A 26,456-nucleotide genomic window follows, 5' to 3' on the forward strand; every position below is an offset into this window, starting at 1 on the left:
AATACAGTTATCGTTACTTACAGGTAATCTGTAAACAACTTCGAATTGTTCCTGCGCAACATGATTTTACCTAATTTGCAATTTCCAACTTGCAAATCCCTCTCCGTGACAACAACCACAAAAACAACAAAATCCCCCATAATGAGGCATGAGGTATAAATGTTTTATGAATAACATCAACGAAGCTTTCGGCCATTTACCGCGCGAGATACTTAACAGAACGACAAGGACGCCAGTTCCTTGACCGACATCCATGAGAGCCTTTTTTCTCGGAATAAACACCCAGAATGGCTGGCGCAGTGAATCCCGCGCCACAGGCAGTATCATCAACGGCCATGAATTTGCCCAATGTTTAGAAACAAATTATGACCGAGGTAATAAGAAAATGCATTTGTGTAAATCCAGATGTAACTACTTGTGTCTCTCCGTGACGAATATCATTAACATATACACAATCTTCTTTGCCAAGGAGAACCGATTTAAAATGTGCACTCGGGGCGCTAAATCTACACATAACGTAATACGAACTCAGTTTTCTAAATCATTATAATGTTTCGCGGAGTAAAAAGAGAGAAGAAGGAAAAAAAAAACCGTGCATGTCCTTGACACCCGGAGGCCCAGTCGTTAACTCTACATCGCTAATATTCCTTAGCCATGTTCTTTTTTTCTTCTAAATAATGAGCATCGACGTTCTCTTAACAATGTCGGAATTTTCTTTCTTTTTTTTTTCGCCTTCGCAATCACCCCTCTATTGTTGCATCGTCGTAAAAAGAATGTTTTCGTGCTCTCCATTTCGCATTCTCGAAGAGTATATATACACATTGAAATGGGAGTTGCACAAGCAGACAAATCCACGCATGTTCTCAAATCATGCGCACCGCAGGGTTGCCCGCCTGATTCATGGCCGTACGCAGCCGCATAACGAGAAATGTAGGGGGGGGGGGGGAGAAAAAAAAAATTCAGTTTTACGTCGTGAAAACTCTCGGGACAGCCAACATGTAAGACGGTTATGACGATTTTCGGTACAAAAAGAAATCATAATCAGCATCATTTCGAGCATTATCATCATCATCATTTCACTTTATTTTGGACTGGGACAGTTTCGCCGTGAAAGTTCGTAGATTTCGAAGCCCATTAAATAGCCACCAGAGTTGACAAAATATTCATCCGAAATATATCATTGTATACCTCAAATACATTGGCCAACGCATATTTAAATATATTGGGCATTGTCAACGTGAAATAAATGTAGGGACGAAAGTAACGTATTCGTAGTCTTCAGCTTTGTGTCATTTTCTTGCGAAGCACGCGTCACGTCACCGTGCAGCAGTTTTTAGGGGCAGGATCGACTCGCGCCCGCATTAAAACGGCTCGCAGTACACGCACGCTTGTGTGTATCACACACAGCGAAATGGCACATGCTTCGTACAAACATTCGATACAGAATGAAGTCTAACCGACAATTCAGACATCATTAACAGACGCGCGTGTTACATTCTCCAGTGGGCGCTGTACTGCGTTGCACCTAGCATTACGTACCGCCTGTAACGCCCGTCCAAACGACGCGCTCCTTCTTCGAAATAGAGGTCGTTTTGCTGGCTCACGCGATGCACATTCTACGGCAAAAATAAAGGGTGAAGGGGGAGGGGAGGTCATCACCACCCCGCTGATAATTTCAAGGTTGTTGTTCCTTGTTGATGGAACAAACTTTTCTCCAACGAGGAAAAAAAGAAAAGGAAAAACAAACAAGCGATCCGCCGTCGCCGATTCTGTCCGGTTGCTCTCCGTATACTCTGTACAACTTCCACGATTTGCGCCATGCGATATAATGTGCTGCTTCGAAAGGGAACGCCTTCGACGACGGCACGAGGCAGCGGCCCAGGCCGCCGAGGCATCCTCGAGGGGTCGCGCCCGCGCCACATATGGATGTCTCGCGATGGCAAATCATTACACGCTAAATTGTTTACACGTCGCCACAGAGGACGGGGGCATATAGAGTACACCCCTTAATGGGGCACGGCGGGCTGGCGAGACGGTTTGGCATTCAAGGGACGTCGTCGCCGCCGCCTCGTCTGCGATCGCTGCGCGCGTCTCAAGGCTCCGAGACGATCGAGACGCCTGCATGCGCGCCACGTCGCGCGCCTCGGGCTGAGCTTCAAACACTCTACAGGCGCCTGGAAACACGCGCACTCGAGCACTCTACAGTCGGTTACAACCTATAAGAATATATAATCAGCTATGTAAGAGAGTCGTGCAAGCTGGTTTCCTTTCGAGCTATAAATACTTCTCTGTGCTATAAAGCAAAAGGTTCGTCGTTCCTACTTAAAGGGACACTAAAGAGCAAAACGATTTTTCTCGCATTACTAAAGTAGTCCTCCACGATACCAAAAACACCACGCTTCCTGCGAGAAGACGCTTAATAAGCGAGAAAACGCGCAAGAAGAAAATACAGGTGGCGACGCCACCTTGGAATTCCCGCATCATTTGCCGTGACGTCACGTATATTTGACGGCGCCTACTTGGGCCTGCGTAGTTCCTAACCAGTTACATCGAAGTACATTGTCCTCTGAGGGGCCCAGAGACTTGACATAACGAGTTTGTGAAAATTTCGTCGGGCCAGTGGCGCCAAATGTTTTACGTCACGAATTACAAAGTTCGGCGCGAAATTTTAAAATGAAACTTTGAACTTGGTTTTCTCCTCTAATAATAAACCTATGGTGGTGAAATAAACTACACAAGACTTCTCCGAGCACACTTTATCAGTCTAAAGCAATTCATTGTTTCTCTTTAGTGTCCCTTCAAAGTATGATCTCTGGTTAAGCAGTGATGTCAGAATCTCTGATCAAATTTTTGCCAAGAGGTTCAAGTTTTCGACTTACAACCAGCGACACGAAGATGCGTATGTATGGGTACACCAACTACCTAATACGTGCAAGAAGTGCTTAACGTCAAGGAAATGAGCAAATGTGGTTGGATCTATGCGAGTTTTCTCGGGGTGGGACACTGTTTATTCTCAGGTTGCACCCGACTATAGCAGCAGTAGTAGTAGTACAGTAACAAAGTTTATTGAAAAATGGTTTAGAGGCGAACCTTGTCCCAGAGGGAGTGTCCCTTAGTTCCGTGCTCCTGAGGCCAGTGGCAAAACATGCTCGATATGCGATCGCATTGGCGGTCGTGCAGTATAGCCGCATTTAAAACAAGCTGAACCATCGATCAACCAAAGAAGGCGGCGTGCGCGGAAAGCGATCTCCGTAGCCGAATCATAAAGAAGCATTTTCACACACGAACACCTTTTAGGACACACTTTCCATTAGGCGAAATATTGAGTTTGACCTTGCAGTGTCGCGTCAGTCTCGGCAACTCCGATAAGGCAGCGTGCTTGGCAGTGGGCCGAGAATGCTTGCTTTTGCTTGCTCGTTATCGCACAGGGAAATAACAGTCCTCTTTATTTATTCTCCAATTTCGCTTAACCATTGCATGGGATAGGCGGTTAATAGGTCTGGTTAATAGCCGGTTTGGTTTACGGGGTTTAACGTGCCAAGGTGACTCAGGACTCGGGCTATGGGAGACGCATCCGGCAGTTAATAGCAGGGTGATAGCGTGTAATGCAGGGAAACGTAGAGGCTCAAGTTATCAGCAAATATAGTAATGAAGGAAATATAGTAATGAAATTTTTTACGTTGTTCTTGTCCATACAATTAATGCTGTGGCTCGTACACGATGATACGGTGTCACAGGGTTGCCAGGTTTGGGTGCTTTGCGCCAATTTGGCTACAGTTTTCAGACTAGTGGCGGCAGAAAACGTCTTGACTACTTGACTACTTTCTTGTTCCCTCGATTTGAACCAAATTACCAATATCATGCGACGTCGCAGCCGCTGGTGATCGAATATACGGTGTCAAAATATGGCGATCAAGGGCGCGTTTTTCTGCTCCCAAAATTGAATTTGGCGCACATATTACACAAAAGCAAATACTTATCCGTGGCCGGGACTCGGGGGAAATACGTTGCATGGGGGCTCATTCTGCAGACCGCCTATTGATGAAAGCGACTTTAGGTTGTAAGAAGTGAACAGGACATTCGGAAACGCTCCCTATCCAGGACGCTCAGCACTCATCATCAGAAATCGAATACGTGACGAACTGTTTTTGTTATATTATTTCTTATAATTAGGTACGCGTACTGCGAGTCAGGAGTATTAACCGCTCGGATTTCCTCATGACGCGAGAAACGATTGCGAAAAGTGACGGCAATTTATGGTTTAGTCACGGCAACCGTGATTTTGAGCACAATTATGCAGTACTCATTTTTCTTGTCGCCACAAGGCTGGTATACTTCTGGTCCTTTTACGAAAAGTCACGCAATGTACGTGAACAGCCTCACTTTTGTAACAGCTCGAGAAACTTTGTCATCCTGCATCTGACTGCTAAAGTCAATTTATATAATAATAATAATAATATCTGGGGTTTAACGTCCCAAAACCACGATATGATTATGAGAGACGCCGTAGTGGAGGGCTCCGGAAATTTCGACCACCTGGGGTTCTTTAACGTGCACCTAAATCTAAGTACACGGGCCTCCGACATTTTCGCCTCCATCGAAAATGCAGCCGCCGCGGCCGGGATTCGATCCCGCGACCTTCGGGTCAGCAGTCGAGCGCCATAACCACTAGACCACCGTGGCGGGGCTAAAGTCAATTTATGCCAACACCTCAGCAAATATGATTTTGAAGGGTTCTTGCTGCATTTAGTCATTTAAAAAAAGGCGTCGCAGTTTTCCTCACACACGCGTGGCTATTTCTGGCTACTTTACCGTCCTTGGCTCAAGATGGGTACTTTTTGGCTAGTTTTTCTAATTTCTTGGCTATTTTTGGTCTTTTCGAACTGCCAATTCCCTGCCCCCTCTTGCTTCTCTATGCGTGCACATTTTTTAAAGCGAAAGCTTTACTGGCCTAGTCAAGATAGCTTCGCTGTGTATATAGCGTACTAGAATTATATAGCTGCGTATCTCCGCGTGGCCTTGAAGCGAAGAACGCATATCCCGTGACAAGCCGCGCGAAATTTAGTCGTGGCGTTGCAGTTGTGCACGAGCCTAACTATAGCGAACGCGTTCGTCGGCTCGTCTGTCTAAAGTCCCTAGATTTTTCCCTTGTAGTCTGTCTCTGCGAATGCCCTTCCTCAGCAAGGAGCGTGCGCATCTGCCAGCAATGGAGCACGCGAGCACGAGCGTCTGTTGGTGGTTTAGGGGCCTGGCGTAGGGAGCCCGTGCCTCCGAGGCGCGCACATGTAGGCTCCCTAGCCTGGCGTTTCTCGCGTCGACGGCTTCGGAAACTGACGAAACGATGGTAACGAGTGCCGCAGTAGGGAGCGTTCGACTAGCCATAACGCTCGGTTGGCAAACTGTGCTTCGGCTACGAGGGTAAACAAGCATAACCAAGTCAACAAGCTTTCGCTTGCATAACCGGGCCTACACCCTTAAAAAAAAAAAAGAGGTGTTGGTACTTGCTAACTTTTGGGTAGTAACGGCTTGTCACATGTTACTACCCTGTTAGTAAGTGCAGTTAGCAACGGCAAGGGTGGTAACTGTTACTACCTTTGCCGCTACTAACAGCAATTAGTAGCTGTTACTACCCTAGCCGTTACTAACCACAGGTAGTAAAATAAAGGCTGTAAGAAAAAAAAGATGGTTGGTTGATCCCTCCGTCATAGGAATCAGTATAACACGAAAGTGAAACGTGTCGTCAAAGAAGTAGTTTATTGTTTATAGTGCATTGGTATATGAGAGCTTGTACAATGTCGACTGTCGTTTGGCGGATATAGGCACCGTACAGTCGAGTTTCCCAGTGCGACTGCAGCGCCAGAACGCAAAACCTAGCGGACAAAAAACGCAATAATGAGACGGGGTTGCTCAAGATGGAACGCGATGTGCGCGTCTCCCTCTCTGAATGAGTGGGCGGACTGCGGCCGGGATACACGGGGGACGCGTTCGCGCGTCTGTTTTCTGCGTGCCCCTAACGGCCAATGCCAGCGAACTTGGGACGGGCCAGTGCGAGCAACGCAGCTCCCTCTGGTCAGTGTACGGTGCCTATAGCACCGCTTCATCTGGACGCATCGCACTCACGTTGACGCCTAGTGGCACATCTCTGTACCGACGACAAACGCCCACGGTCATGATTTAATCCTTGCGTTAGCTGAAGTGTTCTTAACATATGCGTGGACTCCGCATATGGTGAATCCCGCGCAAAGATGGCATCAACAAGCACATAATAAACAATAGTGCTCGATATGCACTCCTTTAAAGCGTCGTGAAATGCGACGAGAAACGCTACGTGCGTCGTGTCTCCCCTCTAGCCAGGCCGTTACTTCAGACAGAGCGAGCCGCCATCGCGGTGCGACAGCGAGGCGAGCGTCGGAGAGCTATTTGTGTAAGTGGATGGATGCTATGAGCGAGGCTTGCGCTAAAACCGCCACCTCACAGTGTAATAAAACGTTGACGAAACGCGCCGAATGGGACAGTCGTTGCAACGGCGCGTGTTTTTTTTTTTTGTTTGTTTGTTTTTGAGCCTGGTGGCACAGATGTCATCGCCCCGTTTTAAAGGGGACGCTCATAGCGTCTATCCATCCAAGGTCACTGTGAGAGGCAAGTGTGAAAGATAAAAGGCGCGTTCATGTCGCCTCCGTAAGGTGCTTGGCGGTAGCTCAGTGGGCTAAACGCCCGCCAGCCATGTTCACGGACCGAGAGGTCATGAATTCGATTCCCGTCAATGGAATTTTTCTTAGATTTTTTTTTTCTTTGCCATTTGATGGCATTTATTTTGCTGACGTACTTCCGTGACGGAAATACGTCATGAAAGTCTTGGTGGACCCCGGCATAAAACACTTTCGTGTTAAAAAAAAGCGTTAGTAACTGTTCATTTTGCCACATAATTTGCCCACTGTTAATAGCGGTTAAATTAATAAGGTCACATTAAAACATGAACTTCGGGTGATCTTGCGTGGAGTGTCATGAACGAGAAGAATACACCGACGTAACAAGTTCACCACGCGACAGTTCCTTTAAAGCGACTCCAGGTGTATTTATAGCCCCTACCTTAGAGATGCACATGTGGTACTGGTGAGCACACGTGTTTCAGGATGAATTATCAAATATGTGGACCTAGAGTACTATACCGTACTATCTCATTATATGTGCTTCGGGACGTAGCACAAGACTTTTAAATCAACCGTAGCAAAAAAAACACAGCATCTCCCAGCACTCGCTTACAGTTCATTAACTTTTGCTCATCTGTTTTCACAATAGCAAAATATTGGTTTGAAATTGCGGTTGCGATTTTAAAAAGAAAATTTGTTTTTTTTTTCTTGATCCATGGAGATTTTCTTGGCCATTTTCCAATTAAAAATGACATGTCGAGACGATTCCATTTATAAGCTAATACAATAGGTATTAACTACAATTTTATATTAAGTAGTTAACGGCCGGGTAGCTAAAAGGTAGTAACGGTACAAGAAAGTAACAGCTGCAGTTGCAGCTGCTAACGTAGGTAGTAAACAGGTAGCAAAAAGTTAGTAACGGTTGCGCTGGTAACTGTTTACTAACGTGGATAGAAACAGGTAGCAAAAGGTTAGTAACGGTCCAAGAAAGTTAGCAACCGCTGCAGTTACTACCTATGTGCTTGCAGTTACTACCTTTTTACTAACTTTTTTTAAAGAGTGTATATATAGCCGAGCTAAGCTGCAGCCATTTTTTCCCCTTCTTGTGCTGCGTGACTCGTCCTGCTCGGTAATTTAAAATACAAAAATAAACATATTGTCGGCAAAGGATAGAAGGCTTCAGCAGAGTGCCTGAAAGCGGGCGGCACAGGAGATCAAGGCTTGAACCAGGGCTAATCTGTGGGCGGGGGACGCCGAGCCCTCCATGTGCCCCAGCGTTCTCGCATACGTGATCGGATGTAGCTTGACAGTCAATCTCGTATGCGGGTAATCCCCGGCACTTGGCGGGTTCGCCCCCCGTCCCAATGTCCCAAGTCACAGATTTATTATGACAGAAAAACCAAGATGTCGACTTGAATCAATCTTCTGACCATGCTACAGACTATGATGGTACTCTATTGAGGGACTATGAGGGACTACACTCAATAGCTATTGAGGGACTATGATGCTACTCAGCTTTGGGAAGGGGGAGGGGTGGAAAAAAAGAGGAGAGAGAAGGTGTTGATGATGAGTAGGAGGATGGTGGTGATGAAGCAAAAGGTACATGAACGCTGGCACCTTAACGTACGTGACAATTACAATGACACAAAATTACAACAGCAATAACCAGCAACAAGAATCTACTATAGCTAAAAAATGCTAACGCGGGCGTCTAAGAACATTAAAAACAAAATTTCGGGCGCGCAATCACCGACAAATATTGAGTGCGGCTGGCCGACTTGGACCAAAAATTTACCAACCGTTACTGCGACGTCAAGTGCGGCGTTGTCCAAGATGATTGAGGGTGCTATGTCGCGCTTAGGTGAACGGTGATCATATGCTTGCGCGGCGTGAAGTGGGATACACGTTCGCGGACACCGATAGGAAGATAAACGGGCGCGTCTTTTTGTTTTGCCATAACTCGCTCGCCTGGAGGTCAACGTACAGTGCCTCCCTCATGGCTCGTTTCGATCGTCATCTGTGTGATGTTGGGTTGGTTAATCCTTGTGCATTCACAAGTAAGCTGGCGAAATTTTAGCGCATTTGGTCGAGCGCTTAACTTATAAATTGAATATTTTTATAAACACGTAAGCCGCCTTTATAGAGTCAGGCAACACTGGCGCATTTGCGAGCCGCGAGGTAACCAAGCAGCTTGCTGTGCGAGCGTCTGCATTCCGGCGAACGATATTGTTCCGTGGTCAGCTGCGCGTGAAATCGATATATTTTAGCTTCCTTTAGCTTGGCACTGAAACTGAACGATTTGCAGCGGCTGAAACTTTTGTAGAAGACAACGGCTCCGCTCCGTGCAGCACATGACGTCACATACGCCGTGGCAAAATGGCGGTCACCGGCGGTGGGCGGGGTTTATAGCCGGCGACATCTAGGGCTTATTTTGATCTGAAATATTATTTTACAGTCCATTTTTCATATGCGTAGAGGCATAATAGTCCCTCCAGTCCTATTTTTCGCTGAAAACTGCAAACTGCTGGGTGACCGTGTCATGGCGATTTAACTTTCACGCACGAGGTCGCAGTCTCCTGGTCGACACAAGCCATAATTCGTGACATACTATACTATGTAATACGTAGTTGGCCATACGTCTCCCACGTTAAACGCCACCTTAATTAGTCGGGCGTGGCGCTGCCGTGTCACAGATGGACAGAGGGAGTGTCTTTAACAGATGGAGTAAGTCTTATTTTCCGATTTAAAATGAAGTGCGCGAGTTTGCTGAGGCCGAGATAAACCCAGTCGGAAACAAGTTTTCAGCACGAACAAAAATCGCGAATGGAACAAAACGCCCCATTACCTTCGACTATCCTTAAAAATCATCGTTTTTTAGGGGCTAAGCTCCTTAAGTGTAATTTTTTTCGGTTAAGTAATTTTTCCGCATTTTATAAGGAATTGACGGTCAACAAATATGAGCTTAGTATGGAAGCGTCGTAGCGAAGAGAAGCGAACGCTAAAGCGGGTCCCTCGTCTCCCGCTTTCCCTCGTCTCCGCGACCCACCTGTCTTCACTGGCGCGGATAGCACCGACGTAGATGACTGGCTCGCGATTTACGAGCGCGTGAGCGTACCCAATAAATGGGACAGGGAAACTCAGCAACTTAATCTTCTACCTGGCGGGTATGGCAATCCTGTGGCACAACAACCACGCATTAGGCTTTCTGACGTAGTCCGATTTCAAGAACGCCATGATCGGCGCGTCTGGCCGCCCTGCCGTTTGCAATCTGCAAGGAGAACAGCGTTTACACGAAGGTACCCAACAGGCCGGCGAATCTTTCACAAGTTACACAGAAGACATCCTCGAGCCAACGCGACCACGTCGGAGTGATAAGATATGAAAGGCATCGACGACGATGCCTTTACCATGCTGCTTTTCAGTAACCCTCGTACTGTTGCAGAGGTAATAACGCTGCGCCAAAGCTACGAGGAGCTGTGCCGGCGGCGGTTGATGACCCGTCGCCCTCAATCACGCGACGCAGATCTCGCTGCCTTGTCGGCCAGGGAAATGTCTCGGCAAAGTGGAACCCATCGAAGACGCACAAGTTATGGACGCACCCGATGACCCGTACTGTCCCAGTTCCAGTACGCTCAGTGCTGTTTCCACGTCTCGTTCATCACCGGCTGATGTATTTGGTTCCTCCACTGCTGCTAGCCTTACACCGGTCCAGCGTTCCCAGAGGACTGGGAGGCGGCCCTGCTCGGCTGCCAGGACCTTTCGGCCAAACAAGCCATGGTCCGGCGTGTCAGGACAGCGGGCACGACCAGTGGCGTCCCTGATTAGGGACTCCACCTGGTATTGTAAGGGAGCTGAGCCACTACGGGCTGATTTCCCGAACAACTTCTCTGCAAACAGCATTTTAACAAATGTTTACCAGCACCCAGCTCCTGTGCCTGTTAGAAGAATGTCGTTCTTCTTTCGATGTCGCGGAAACTTGTCTTGGCCGTACGTCCGCTGTTACGCATCGCATCGACACTGGCGCCAAACCGCCATAGCGGCAACGTCCATATCGCGTAGCTCCTACAGAACGTCGTGTAATAAACGAGCAAGTCAACGACATGCTTCGACACGATGTTGTTCGACCTTCAAACAGCCCTTGGGCGTCCCCTGTCGTTCTTGTTGCGAAGAAGGACGGTTCTGTACGGTTCTGTGTGGACTACCAACAACTCAACAAGATCACTTGTAAGGACGTCTATCCAATACCGCGAACAGACGACACCATTGACAGCCTGCAAGGAGCAAAATTCTTTTCATCTCTCGATTTGCGTTCAGGGTACCGGCAAGCATAGGTCGGCAAGAAAATTGGAGCTCACTCAGACTCACTCAAGAAATACATTGTGCACTTTTTGTTCGCTGATCAAGAGTCAGTAACGACTAGTTCCATCAACTTCAAGCAGTTCAGAAGGCCCACGACGCGGCAGTGAGGCATGGCCTTTCCGTCCCGACATGCATGGAGCGGCCGGCGGTCTTTCCTCTATGAAAACTGGGGGATGACTACTTCAGGACATCAATAAAGTTTACTGCCCGTCCGCCCGCCCGCCTTCCTGCCTGCCTGTGTGAAGGCTCACTCGGACTCAGACTCGTCAAAATTTTCCTCAACCACACTCATTCAGACTCAGACTCACTAAAATTTTTCTCAACTGGACGCACTCGGACTCAAACTCACCAACATATTACTCAGCCGGACTCACTCAGACTTAGAATCACGGCTTTACTTGAGTCAGAAAGATCCTGAGTGTGTCCACTCATGAGTCCGTCAGCGTAAAATTAGCTTTTTAGATTACGGTGTCAGTGCTCTTTAACGCCAATATCACATAATCGGTGTTTTACGATACGCCTTTTGATCTTGTACCTTCACATACGAGTTATCAGTGGTTTCAATCCAGTAAGGACATTTTTGTGAAACACGCGATCCACACGAGATATTTTTATCAAGAAGTTAGTGTGAAAGAGCTTGCGGCGGGGAGATCATGTCCCCCTCCCCTTTTAACTCACACCTCTGATCAATAAATATTGAGGTAACGCATGAACGCTAGTGCGTTGAGATATCTGCGAATCATCATCATCATCAGCCTGTCTACGCCCACTGCAGGGCAAAGGCCTTCCCATGTTCCGCCAATCAACCCGGTCCTGTGCTTTCTGCTGCCACGTTATACCTACAAACTTCTTAACCTCATCTACCCACCTAATTTTGTCTCCCCCTCACGCGTTTGCCATCTCTTGGAATCCAGTCAGTTACCCTTAATGACCACCGGTTATCCTGCCGACGTGCTACGTGCCCGGCCCACATTAATTTCTTCTTCTTGATTTCAACTATGATATCCTTAACCCCCGTTTGTTCCCTGACCCACTCTGCTCTCTTCCTGTCTCTGAAAGGGGTCATGAACCACTTTTCCAAGTAATGATCTAATGACCTTAGTATCGGAGTTTACTGCCTCCCGAATCGATTGCCGCAAAAATTTCTCGAATCCCTCAAGAATCAGCGGAGTTACGGGGGTTTGGCTCACGCTCTCAGCGCGTTCTCTCTTTTCTCGTGCCGACGAGCGCACTGGAAGCTAGACAGGGAGGGATGGCACTGGGGTAAGAAGTTACGTCAGCGCGCGTCATGAAACGCGATCGCTCTCCCGCTGTGATTCGCATGCGCGAGTGCGGCTACCGTGTAAAGTTAGCAGACTGAGGAGTGCGGCGCGGGCAAGTGGCGGCACCCCGTGGCAAGAAGCGCATCTCATCCGGCTATCGGCCAATAAGCATGCTATGTCTCCGCAACGTCAACGTGCAGGCACCCCGCCCACCGACGAGAGTGAGAATCGGCCTCTGTTTGAAAAGAGGGCGCCTGAGGAAACGGCAACTTCGCGCTCCGCTTGTGGCCTTTACGCGGCGCGCACGACTGTAATATTTTGCAGAGCAGTTCATAGCCGTGTCAGCTTTCCGCAGGTTGTGTTTTTTCAACAAGCCCAAGGGGTGCTTCATGACCCCTTTAAGGTTACACCTATGATTTTCCTTTCCATCGCTCGCTGCGTCGTCCTCAATTTAAGTTGAACCCTCTTTATAAGTCTCCAGGTTTCTGCTCCGTAAGTATCGGTAAGATGCAGCTGTTATATACCTTCCTCTTGAGGGATAGTGGTAGACTACCATTCATGATTTGATAATGCTTGCCGAATGAGCCCCATCCTATCCTTATTCTTCTAGTTATTTCACTCTCATGGTTCGGCTCCGCGGTTACTACCTGTCCTAAGTCTTTACAACTTTCAGTGTCTCGCCACTTATCGCAAAGCGCTGTTCTCTGCCAAGATTGTTCCACATTACTTTAGTTTTATGCATATTAATTTTCAGACCTACTCTTCTACTTTCCGTATCCAGTTCAGTAATCGTCTCCCGCGTTACTCATCAATGCAATGTCATCAGCGAATCGCAAGTTACTGAGATACTCTCCATTAACTCTTATTCCTAATTCTTACCAATCTAGGGCCCTGAAAACCTTCTCTAAACAAGCGGTGGATAGCATTGGAGAGATCGTGTCTCCCTGCCGTACGCCCTTCTTTATTGGGATTCTGTCGCTTTCTTTATGGAGGACTATAGTGGAGGACTATAGAGGACTATCTGCGAATAGATTCGAGTATAAACGTAAGCCGATGTAAGGCTGATAGTAATGCTGAAGATGAGTAGATAGGACCATCGGTCGGCATTAAAAGGTGGAGCCCAATCAACACACTCAAGAAATATATTTTGCGCTTAGGGCTCACTCGGACTCGGACTCAACAATATTTTTCTCAACCGGACTCACTCGAACTCCGACTCGCTAAAATGTTCCTCAACCAGACTCACTCGGGCTCAAACTCCCCCGGACTCACACAGACTCACGATCCGATCTCAGTGAGACAACACATGAGTGAGTTTGCCGACCTATGCTGGTGACACCGACACATGGCTGATGACGCTCGACCGAAGACAGCCGTTACCACGCCCAACGGCTTGTACGAATCAGTGTTGTACACGTTCCTCTAAAACAGGAACGAAACCTCGTTCCTTCCGAATATTGAAACGAGTTCCCGTTACAAGTTCCTTTCATGCGATAGGAACGCGTGCCAGTTGCATTACGAAGATTGGAACACATCGTTATATTATCGTTACATCAAAATCTAAATACATCGTCGGATAATCCTCACGCGAAATAAAGTGAGCAATTTAAAGCTCACATCCTGTTACATATATTATACGAATTTGATATCGCCGGCAGCAGGTTATGAGAGTTAATGCACGCTTGCGCGCGTGTGGTGCGTTCTGTCGGCGTCAAATGAAACCCGAACAGCGGCAAGCAAGGCTCGTTCACACCGAAAGCGGAGCGGCCGAAGCGGGCAAGCGGGCCAGCGAAAAGAGGAGAAAACCTCCTCGCCAGGCGGCTGAAGCGGGCGGAAAACGAGGCGGCTAGTCCGATCGCTCGGGGGCCGATTTTTTAGATGCGAAAGCATCTTATGCTCGGGGCAGTGTCCGTTCTGCGGCATCCGCACCCATACTGCGCATGCGCCAACTCTTCCCCTTCTCCTCGCCTGAGCGCGAGGAGGTGGGGTGGAGGAGGTGGCGTGAGCGCTGCCTCCGCTCAGTTTCTCCTCTCCCGTTTCTCTCTCTCCGCCAAAGCTGTGCGCTTGCGCGCTCGCTACCGTTGCACTCTCCTTCGCAACGGCGCTATGGACGCTCGCGAAGCTCAATGTAAACGGCAACGCCGGCAAGAGAATCTCGAGGCTGCGAAAGCGCGCGTTCGCTGTGCTTCCGTCATTCTCTCTGTGTGTAACGGTGTGCGAAACGCCATGAACAACGTCAACGTCGTTGCAGCGGCAGCGCCACCGCCGCGGAGCAGAGGAAGGCTCGAGAAGCCGAACGTAAACGTCGGCGTCGGCAAGCGGTAATTCAAACGCCTCGACAACCACCGTCTCATAATTCACATAAAGGAACGGAAACTCGATGCGCACCCCCCGCGATGCTTTCGCATCCCACCATGGTTGTCCGTAGGGGGAGATGATGTGTAATTTTTTCCGCCCACCGAAGCTCTCCGCTTTGCCGCAGTCAACCGGAACGCTATGCGGCGGTGGCACTGGTGTATCTTTGGAAGAGGCAGTGCCACGTGATAGCGACACATGCGCAAAAGCGCGAGATGCCCCGCCTCCTCGGCCGCGCGGGCAGCCAAGAGAGCCGTGCGGTCTGAACACGTACGTGCACTCGCAGCTTTGAAAAGCCCGCTTTGCCGTTCCACCTTCGGTGTAAACGAGTGCGCGCCGTCCAGTCATCACCATGGACGCGTCAAACATGCCTCAGGCGTTGAAGATGGGTGGAGGAACACGGAGCGAAAACCACGACGTTGTCGAGGTAGCACAAGCACGTGTGCCATTTCAAGTTGCGCAGAACCGTATCTGTTTGTCTCTGTTCCGTCCCTTTTCCTAAATTTTATGCGCTCTTAATATTTGGTAATGGTACCCATCAGGCGCTCAAAGGTCGCGGGCGCATTACACAGTCCAAACGGCATGCCGTTCAATTCGTAGTAAAGTAAGCCGCGCGCTCGAAGAAAAAATGAAAATAAAATGCTCAAGGTGATGACACGCGCTGACGAAGGGAGGCATCTTATTGCCTGCGGCAAATCTCTAACTCCGCTCGTACTTGACGGATTCTAAACATTTTGGCGGCGGTCGATTCGTGAGGCAATACGCTCTTTTAGGAAATCCATCATACGATTACTTGGGAAAGTGTTGCAGAGCCCCTTTAAATAGCTCTACGGGCATGCGCTTTTCAGGTGTTCATTCGTTACAGCTTCCCTTTTAAAATTCTTTATTCGTCCTTAAAAATCCGCTGTAGATCGGTGGGCTGGCTCCTGAAAATGCCAATAAGCGGTGATTAACAGCGAGAAAATCCGGATAGGAAACAATCGTCAATATTATCGCGATCTTGTGCATGCGCTTCATTGGTTGAAACGCCCAATCTAGCATGTTTAAAAGGAAACTAAATCCGCGGTTTCTGCAGAATGAATGACAGGAGGCTGCCCATATTGTTCTCGTAAACGGTGATGCCAGCGGAGACACATAGAGGAAATAAATATATCTTTATATAAGGACAGCCCAGGTACAAAGCTAGTGGACATATTCTTAGACGGCACGCTCAACGCTATATATATATATATCATAGCTTGTATGACAGCATGTTGTATATATAGCAAATAAATTTTCATTCATTCATTCACCCTTCCACTGCGATTCTTCTCCAATACCGCTGCGTTATATCGTATGAAATAATCCGCAACTAACGGCCAACCGAAGACATACAATGCATAGAGAAAGGGAAGCGATATTTATGTCAACGCTAGTTTAGATGAACGCGATGCCACACAGAGACGCGGCGTTCTTCTGTTTACACACGCGGGGATGACGAACGCGCACAGTCGCAAGTCAAACAGGAACACCGCGCAAGAAAAGCGCGCCGCCAGCGCACGTCGAAAGAGCGCTAGAACCGTGCCAAGGGTAATTGCAACTTCCTGCTGTATCTCGGAGGAGCTGAAGGGCGACGATAAACCCACTCGCGAGTCGCAACTGACATAAGACAGTCTATCGCGCATCCATGCAGCTTTTGCTACGAGACGGGAAGATATAAATGCACAGCCACTGGAATGTGATTTCCCTTATCGCTTTCGAAAGTGGAACCACGAGCAGCTCGCTCGTCAACGCCCGCGATGCATCCCTTTGCACGTGGCAAAAGAATTACCGCTTATTTATCTTATCAGGAGTAACGACAGCTAGTACGGTACGAGCCCTACCCAATGTCGCAATGATCTGGCAATGGAGCTACACTGCGCTCTCAGCACTGAAGGCTGAGAAGAGGCTCTGGCGCAAGAGAGAAAGTGTGCGTATATAGAAGACACGTGAACTCCCACGACTGCGCTCTTCGAGTGCTGCTGACGCCAGCAATAGGTTCCGATTCAGAGTCAGCGTATAGCGATAAGCGAGGGGCGCTGAACGATATATTTGAATAGAAGCGACTGTGGGCCGCGAAGGTGGCTATAAAATAAATAGCGCGCTTGCTTTCGCTAAAGACTGTTGGGCCTCGTTTCGCATTTGTGGTTGCACTGCAACAGCACTCCCGCGTTTGTGCGTTACTGAAATGCACGCTATCAATGGGCCCCTTCGACAAGTCGGGACATCACAAACGAAGCGAGTAGATCACGCGATGGCACTCGTAACTGCCATGTGTGAAACACCTGTGTGGCGCCAAAAAAGTCGAAATAAGTAGACTCTCAGTGAAGAGGCATACCTTAAACGAAACTTCTGCTCAAATGGAACAGCTGCCTCTGATATGGTTGGTTTCGTACCTGCATTCTGCACCCCTGTCCATCTCTCAGTAAACGGAACTGCTGTTAAATTAACGAGCGCCTACTGTAACACAATGAAGACCGCGTGCCCTTTAATTTTGAGGAAGTCCAGCTTAGGGCTGCAGAGTCGACGCACGATGGTCTGCGCAACACGCACTGCTTGAAACGTCACTAACCATGGTATGCGACGTGGCTTCAGCCAGTTAGCAGCAGAAATTCTCTTAACAGTCACACGCGGGAGAGTCCCGAGCAGAAATGTCACGATGATGTCATACTACCGCCAAAAGTGCAATGAAACGGTACTGACTGGCGTTACACAAGTACCGCTATTTAGCCTTTCTGCGATTGGCTTGTGTCGATGCGGGGCCAGTAACCTATGCCATGCCGCTTCGCGTTTCTCACTATTTTGCCAGCATCACTGCTTCCAGTGCCCGAGTTGACAGCGACGTGCCGCTCTACCAATGACGTCATCCGTGACGTTTCTGCTCACGTCACGTGAGCACGTGACTCTCAACGTCTCAACGCACGTGACGGTGACCGGAAGGTCGGCTGCTGCGCTCTTTAGGGTACGCAAACATGCGTCGGTTCATCATACAGTGCGGAAAGCGCCATGCCGTAACCGGAAATGTGCCAAAATAAAACAAAAAGGAAAGCAGGAAACAAAGCAGGAAAGGAACATCGTTCGCGAGCAGTTGCCGCGGAGAAGAGAAAGTGTGTGCGTCCCTGTGCATGCTTCGAAAGGGTAGGACTAAAGTCCCTAGATTTTTTCCTTCTACCTAGAGAGAACAGGGAAAAATCTCGAGACTTTAGGACCATATACAGGAACGCTATATCCGCTGAAAGTTTGATTCCTTCTAAATTATGCAATTACGAACTGATTTGAAAGAAGATTCTTTCAGTAAACCACTTTCTAGATGGCGCCTTACAACAATTTTTTTTTTTACTTTTACTTGAAAGTGGGCTTAGCAAAAAGCTCCGTTCCTCCACCACTTCCACCATTCGCAATGTGTTCTGGCTGGAAAACATGATCATCGAAGTTTTCGAAGTAGGCGTTGCAGGAAAGTACTCCGCCAGCAGTGCAAGCGCGCAAATGGTCGGAGCAACTGCCAATCGGAGGTTCGCATACATCGCGAATTCCGTCAGACCGTCCATAGGCGTGCGCAGGAGGGGTGCCCCCCCCCCCCTAGTCACTTAAGAGGGGTGGCGCGAAGTCTGCCCCATATAGGGAAGGGGGCGCTGCGACGAACCTTCGCCCGCTTTCGCCCCCCCCCCCCCCCTCCGAAGGGGAACCCTGCGCACGCCTATCAGCCCGTCTTTTATTAATTTCTTTACTTTCCCAGAAAGAATGGGTAAATCATGACGCACTGACGTTGCGAGAAGCATGCGTCATGCAGCCAGCGTGTCACCGCTGTGTTGCAGTGAAGCACGTGTTCTTTTCCACAGGCGCACATTTCAGCTGACCACGAAACCGCTTTTTTCTTTTTTTTTCTTCTGCTGGCAGCAGGGAGGCCGGGGCACGGAGAAAGAAGTACTTGAGGAGGAGAATCTCTCGGCCGCGGCAGCGCGCGAGGGCGGCGCGATAGCGTCACGGCGGAATGCGGTTACGCCGAAGCACGACAGATGACGCTTTCGGCCTGTTGCCATCTTTTACATGCTCTTCTATGGACGCGACGCATAAAAATCGTGATAGCGCCTCGTACATTGTAAAATTTCTGTCTGTAACATCAATCGGTAGATATGACAGATATTTTAGCTGCAGTTCCTAATCGATACTGCCAGAATTATAGGCCGTACAGCGCTTGGAACGAACTTCTAGTAGTGGCCCCTGAGCAGACGACGTCTGCCGCCGCATGCACGCGCTCCTCGCTCGCATGTTGTGCGCGCGCATGCCTAGGTGGCCTTGGGACAGAAAGTTCCCTTCGCTTTTGCTGGTTTCTTTCTCTTTAGCGCTTTCAGTGGCTTCCGCGCGTTGCGCCGGCGGCGCCGAATCCTCGATGTTTGCGCGCGCTTTTACGTCGCGACAAAGGAGAGTGCTTTGCAGATTTCGACCAGTGCTTCTTCAGGATGGGGCGGAAATGTGTTGCGCCGAACTGCAGCAGTGGGTACGCGTCCTGCAAGGAGAAGGTAATTACCTTCGAAGTTCCTAGTGACCCAGTGAGGTTGGAAGCGTGGGCTCGCGCCAACAGACCGACAGCTGACGCCTCGTGACTACGTTTGCGAGAAGCACTTCTCGGACAGCGACATAGACAGGCGGCGCTATTATGGCGAAGTTCTCTTTGACAAACCGCAACGGCCAGTGTTGTTACGAGACGCCGTGCCTTCAATCTTTCCGCGCGCTGTTCCGGATACTTGTCTGCTGTTCTAAAAACATGGCTGATCCCTCCGTCATAGGAATCGGTATAACACGAAAGTGAAACGTGTCTTCACAGTAGTAGTGCTTATTGTGTAGTGATATATGAGAGCTTGTACAATGTCTATTCGTGTTTGGCAGCTATAGCACCGTTTTGACGTGGATGCACCCATGTTGACAGCATGTCTCTATCGCGACGACTAACGCCCATGATCATGATTAAACTGTTGTGGTAGCTGACGGTGTGAACATATATTTGGACACAGCGAATCGTGAATCCCGCGTAAGGATGATATCAACAAGCTCATAATCAACACTGGTACCCGGTATGCACTTCTTCAACGCGTCGTCAATTAAGGAGAGAAACGGCACGGTGTGCGCTTTCTTGAAATGGGTAGCCGACGCCTGTGCTCGTGCATACATAAAACACACTGCGCTTCAGCAACAGGGGAGGTAGAGGTTCGTAGCCTGAGCCGCAAACGCGTGCGTCCCGCTGGCCTCTGTCTCGCAGGCGCTGCTCTCGCTCCACCAAGGCACAACATTCGCCCGTCGAAAGCACGTGCTTTCTGCAACGCATATTGCAGCGGTTTTGTTAGTCGGTGCTCTCGCAATTGAAGCAGTCGGCGGCGGAGAAATCCCGTTGGTGCACGCGGAAGCTCCACTACTACGATGAGCCGACGCAGGCTAACACGAAGCCAAAGGCAAAGAACGTAACTGCGTCAAGAGTGCCTCGGCGACGCCAGCGCGGCCAGTCTACCTCTCTGGTATCGAGACGCTTTAACCATGGCCTCCAATATCGCGCGCAGTCTTCGAGTAAGCGCTAGTAAGTGTCGATCGTGAAGCATTACTTCTTTTCACATCTCACAGACGGCGGCACCTCCCCGCTTCGCGCGCCGCGAAAGAGAATGTGTGAAAGATATAAGGCGCGTTCGCGCCGTGTCTAGCATCAGGGACCGTATAGCATCTCCCGAGTTAGCTCGGTCGGTAGGGAGCCGGGCGCTTTCCGTCGCGGCCACAACGTCGTGAGTTCGATTCCCAGCGGGGTATCTTTTTCTTGGTTTTTTCTTTCTTACCCGTTGGCGTCCATTTTATCACCGTCATATCCGTGACGGATGTACTTGGTGGACCCCGGCATACAACACTTTCGTGTTAAAAAAAAAGACAATGTGAAATTTCAACCACCTGGGGCTTTGTAACGTGCACCTAAATGTAAGCACACGGGCCTTTAGCATTTCGCCTCCATCTAAATGCGGCCGCCGCAACAACCTATATCTGAATTGATGGCATATAGGGTAAGTCCCATCATTCGTTGAAATAAATATACCTAACTCATTGAGTTCACGTTATCAAAAATTATAGATTTCACGTTGTACAAAAAATATCACGGTGGTAATTTTCCTGCATTTGACGCCATTTTTCTCGTTAATTTACCGAAAAAACTTGGAGTGCGCTTGAGCTTCGCCTTTAAGAGTAGAACGTGATAGCGTAATCGGGCCCCGTGCGCATCGCCTTCTCAGTTGCTAGCCTCACCGACACGGACGCCGACACCGGTATTTCTGCGAAACGGGCTCTTTAACGCTGTCGCGTTAAAATATGGAGCCGGCGAGGACGTACAAAAACACATCCATTCGGGCGTGAAGCGCGAACGGCGAACCGGCGACGAATGGCCTTGAACCGACGAGCTTCGTTGGAGTACGGTTCCTATACTCTGTTTCAGAAGTTCCGTGCAGCACTGTGGAAGGGTCGTGTAGCCTTGGCTCTGCTGCACGGAACTTCTGGAACAGAGTCTGGAACAGAGTACTCTGCTCCAGAAGTTCCGTGCAGCACTGTGGAAGGGTCATGTAGCCTTGGCTCTGCTGCACGGAACTTCTGGAACAGAGTATAGAATATTCTAGGGACCGTAGTTGGAGAGCGCGGGGAGAGGGACGCGCGCATTTTCCCTTCTCCGCTAGCGGACTCTCACGACAGAGGGCGCGTGAGCGCTGTGCCCGATTTCGTGACTTTATTAGGGCGCCCGAGCGAGCGCAGTTTCGCCTCCTCAAGAATTCTCGCTCCGTGGGCTGGGGTGTTTCACCTGTCACTCATTAGTATTACTATATTGCATTGCCTTGTGGCCCCAAAGGGCCATAGTTTCTGCGGATTTGCGGCGAAATTAGGATCGGGAATGGGCATATGGCACCCAAAGTTTTCGAATTAACCGGGCTGGTACTGACTGGTTAACTCGAAATTATCAAACTATCCTTCAAATTATCCACTAAAATTTACATTGCAAAATATGGGACTGCAGAAACCCTTCGAATTAAGTGGAATTTCAAAATAACCGAATTCGAATTAATCAGGTTTTACTGTACAAATGCGTGCACATGAATAGGGGGAAGCCAGACGAGCCGTCTGCTCTGCATCCATATTCCCTGTCACAGCTTTGAAAGTCCGCTTGGTATCGCCACTGTGCACTATTATCTAAATAACAAGAAAGGGAGAAAAAATTGCAGCTCTCACGCATGGTCTCAGCACTCGTGGCAAGCTGTTGGTGGTACTGGTATGCCAACCTCTTTAGTTTCCCCACTTTGGCGTGCTTACTAATGAGATGTTATACACCAGAACTGCTCCAAGAGCCTGTGAGGTTATTTCTGCTATTGAGCCACAGGAACCTCATCTTGATAAAAATCACGATACAACAGTTTTCTGCTGTCGGTATGACTTCATTATACTGCATCAAGATTTGATTGCACTGCCAGCACATTCGGTCAGCATTAAATGTACACAAACTGTCAACGTACCCAGTTGTGTCCACTGGAGAAGAGAGTTCATGGGTTAAGCTGAGGACCATTAAACATTGGCAAGTCATGGGCAACATACATGTTGGATACAACTTTGCAAAACTTGTGCCAGTCAACCAGCTTGTACCTCTCTGCTAATTGTGCCTAAGGAACACTAAGTGCATATGTCTTACAGATGTCATCAAACCATCAATTTCATGTGTCTTACCAACGACGCTCAATACGCTAATGCTCGTAAAGTACTTTCCGCAGCACTGTTATTGCTGATTTTACCTGCTTCAGAAACTCGTCAGTATAAATTTGCTTCAGTCAAGCCCTCTCCAGAGTGTTTTAATAACTAGAATATGTATCTCTAAAGGTAAAGCCTGAGACTGACGAGTGAAGCTTCTTTGCAAACAAAACTTCTTATTTTTAAAATTTGCTGCAGAATCTCTAAAGCTGCAGAATGACTCTAGATTTGTAAATGTCAAGAACAATTTGTGGTGCTGAAAGATATGCATATCAGTGCAGAAACACAAGACAGACATGGTGGCAGAAATGCACAACATTTACTTATATCTTTACAATGCACTGACTTGCTTGCTATTTTACAACACCAAGTTGGGTGCACATGCACGGGACGCTCTCCCACTCACCCCCTTCGAAGGCATCAAAGAATTCCTCTTCAGATTCGTCTCCCGGGATGTGGTTGAGGCGTGGATTGCTCAGAGTGCACTCTAACTGGTGGTGCTCCCTTGCGAGGACGCTGAGGCTTTCCTGAAGAACACGTGACCGCTCCCGCTCTTGTGCCAGCTCAGCCGCCCTGGACTGCATGCAAAAGTGTGACACCAAAAGCCTTGCTAGTACATTCTTCATTAACTCAAATACACTAACTGCACAGTTTTCGCAAGTTGCACGTCAGCGTGGATCGTAATTAGTTGTGGGTCATTCCACGCCAAACGTCCCAGACATTGCGCTCGACCCTCTCCAATTGTATTGTAAAAAATTGTGGACGTTCATATCAGTGCACTATTTGCCCTCGGAAAGTATTTTTTAGAAAAAAAATTTTTCTGGCTGTTACAGCAATTTGAATTTTGCCGTAGTGGGTGAAACATAGGTTGCGAAAAAATACTCTAAAAAATACAAGACTTTACGGAACGCCTTAAATATGTGCTGTTTACTTCAAAAAGGAATGACACTATCTTATTATCACCCATTGACGACCACTACTTTGTCTCACGATGTGCTTTGTGGTGAAGCAATGATGCAATTCTGCGCCCATTTTGATTATTTTTTAAAAATTCTACGAATATTACAGACAAAATAGGACTATATCACATGGCTGGATAGTTGGCAGTAAGCGTGTCAAAAAAGTATTGAAGTTGATGACCGAGTAGTTTCGAAATGGAAGGGGCGCAAACATCGAAAAATGTGTGAAATGCTCCACGTTCAGGCACATGTAGAGTGGTGATGCAGTCCAAGTAAAAATGCGCGCTTGGTCTCGTTGGGAAGAGTAAACAAAGGAGATTTATTTGTGAAAGTTTCATCGGAGTGTTTTTTGTTTTTGGCGAGAAACAAAAATTTATGTTGAGCGTTCGCGGCGTGCCTGGGCGTGGGCCCGTAAGTCCGTTTCACTGCGCCGCCACTGTTCCTTGGAATTTGTTGGTTAGCATGTGCTGTTTCTTGGAACATGTCGGATGCGACTTCTGTTCCTCGACATTTCTTCTTGGTTCGAAATTTTTGGCCTTCCATATTCTGTGGCAGTATTTTGTAAGCATTCCTAAAATGAATGGAGGCGATCCGTCCGTTTGAGTCGCACACAATTGGTCAATGTGAGCCGTGACGAGCGCCGCAACGAAACGAAACGGATGAATGGATACGCAAGAAATCGTCTCGAGTGCCTACGTTTCAATCCAATCCAAGCCATCTGGCAGCCATTTCAATCCATCCGTTTCGTTTCCGACGGTCTCCGAAACGGTCTCCAAAACGAAACGCGGCGTTGGTCACGGCTCACATTGACCAATCGCGTGCGACTCAAACGGACGGACCGCCTCCGTCCGTTTTAGGAATGCTTACAAAATACTGCCACTGGACTGCAAAGTTGGCACTGCTGCACTTACACGTGTAAAGTTATGACTAAGTCTATATGATACTTCTGTCGCCAGCGTCATTGAAGGAAGTCTTGCCTGAAGGGAGAAGTGAGCACTAGACTGAATAAAGGTTTTTAGCTTGTCCGGTATTCCGGTATACGCAAAAGGGTTTACGGAATATTGGGTTACCAGACGATGGAATCGACACCTTGTGACACCTAGTGCAACTAGAATATGACACGTTTGTTTTCGCCCAGTGTCCCTGAGGAAACAAATAATTTGGAAAGGCAACTCATTTGGTGTTTCGGCACTGCTGAGAATTTACACGAGCAGAAAACTACAATGCGCTATTGCAAATTTTGGCTTGTTGGTGAAGAATTATGAATCAAACAGAGCATGTAAACACTGTTGTGTGCTCCCTTACTGTGTCCTTGTTGTTTACGTGCTCCGTTTGATTCATAAAGTAGAATGCAGCAGGTTTTCAATAACAATTACATGCTTGCTTAATTCTAGGAATGGGTGAATATCCAAGCGCATTGAATATTTGAGCGAGTATCTCAGCATTTGGATTCGCTTCGACACGAATTTAAATTATTCGAAATTTTGAAGTACAGTCGAACCTGCATATATCGAACTCGCACGAAAACTGGAATTAGTTCGATATATAGGATAATTCTATATAGAGCTTGTAATGAAATTATTACATTTTAGATGCTAATTTCGGCACGCAAGTTGGCTTCCCGGCACTGCTTCACGATAATGTAAGGAACCCACCTTCGAAGAAATACGCATGTTATTTTAAAATTTTGTATTTTACCCGGTTTGTAGCTCGGGATGCGGGATTACTGTATTTACTCGCATAATGAACCCACCTCCCACTTTGGTGCTCGGAAAAAAGAAAAAAGTTTTTTTTATTGTGTGTAAATGCTGATTTGATTTTGGTTTGATTGATAATGTCGTAAGCCTTGTTTTCCAATGTCGTACTCAGTGTGCTTCTTGGGATGCTGTACTGAGTGGCGACGTAAAGCACCTTTTCCCCACATTCGACAGTATTGGTTATCACTAGCTTTGCATCCCATTAGCAAAACATCCATCATTTAAAAAAAGAACGGAGAAGCAAACGGCGACCCTGTACGAAGGGACGGTGGCGCTACGACAAGGAATTGTGGGGAAAGCACTTGGTGAAAAGCGGTAGTTTCTACTCGCTCCGCACGGCATCCCCTCTAATCACACCTCTCACTTCCCAAAAGCATGAGGAAAAAGTCCCCTTCCGTGAGGAAAAGCCAAATGTTTGTGAGGGAAAGCCAACCTCTTGGGGCATTTCGTGCTGCCCGATGTTCAATATATCAAGTGTTCTGGCTATTTTTGTTCGATGTAGCCCGAGATTTTCCTATGCATTATACGTTAAAGCATTGCCGTGTTCTGGAATAATTCAATATGGAGGATAATTCGATTTACCCAAGTTCGATAGAGTTTGGTTCCACTGTATTCGAAATGAACAAACATGTATATTTGACCGCATGTGACCCGGCGGTTTCACTGCAGCGTGGGCTGCTATGCTGTGAAACCACCTATCCAGGGGAAGTCCCCACTGCCACGAAGCCACACTTGTAAATGAACAGTCGCGCTCAATATGACTTGCAACATGGGAGTGCGTGACCTCACGATTTCAAAGACTGAGCATGGCTTCAACTAGCCTTTATTTTCGTAACTAAATGCTGTTCTTCACAATAATGTAGTGTTTCCAATAATGTGCTGTTCTCTCACTTGGGTATGATCTTAAGTAAGAAAATATTATTTGTATGTGGAAATAAAAACAAGTTGGAGCCATCAGCAATCTTTGAACTCGTGAGGCCACGCGCTCCCGTGTTGCAAGTCATATTGAGCGCGACTGTACATATCACCTGCACCTCAATTAATTACATAGATTTTTTAAAGTTTAGAAACGTGTAATGCGGCTTTATATGCGCTAAGTATAGCAAGTTTTAAAATTTAACATATTTTAAACCTTATAACTTGTGCCCTATTACTATTAAAATCCCGCCACTATTCAAATTTGCTTCCACTTCAAACCAAAGAAGTGACATTTGCATACACCTAGTTCCAATTCTTAAAACTATTGTGCAAGTTAGTTAGGTCATGACAAAAATGCTAATTTTTCTTTATAATATGTGATATATACTATTCGAACTCTTCAATCAGAAATTATTCCAGAAA

The 26,456-nt window shown here is 47.8% G+C and overlaps 1 protein-coding gene across 1 annotated transcript in view; it reads right to left on the minus strand.

Moving 5' to 3' along the window:
- Positions 1-26,456, minus strand: part of LOC119383376 (oxysterol-binding protein-related protein 1) — a 115,757-nt gene that overhangs the window by 62,148 nt on the left and 27,153 nt on the right. The window contains exon 13 of the mRNA XM_037651477.2: positions 22,806-22,977. Within this exon, the coding sequence (XP_037507405.1) occupies positions 22,806-22,977 (172 nt within the window). The remainder of the gene's footprint in view (positions 1-22,805; positions 22,978-26,456) is intronic.

Source organism: Rhipicephalus sanguineus, chromosome 2 (assembly GCF_013339695.2).
Source record: "Rhipicephalus sanguineus isolate Rsan-2018 chromosome 2, BIME_Rsan_1.4, whole genome shotgun sequence".
NCBI lineage: Eukaryota > Metazoa > Arthropoda > Arachnida > Ixodida > Ixodidae > Rhipicephalus > Rhipicephalus sanguineus.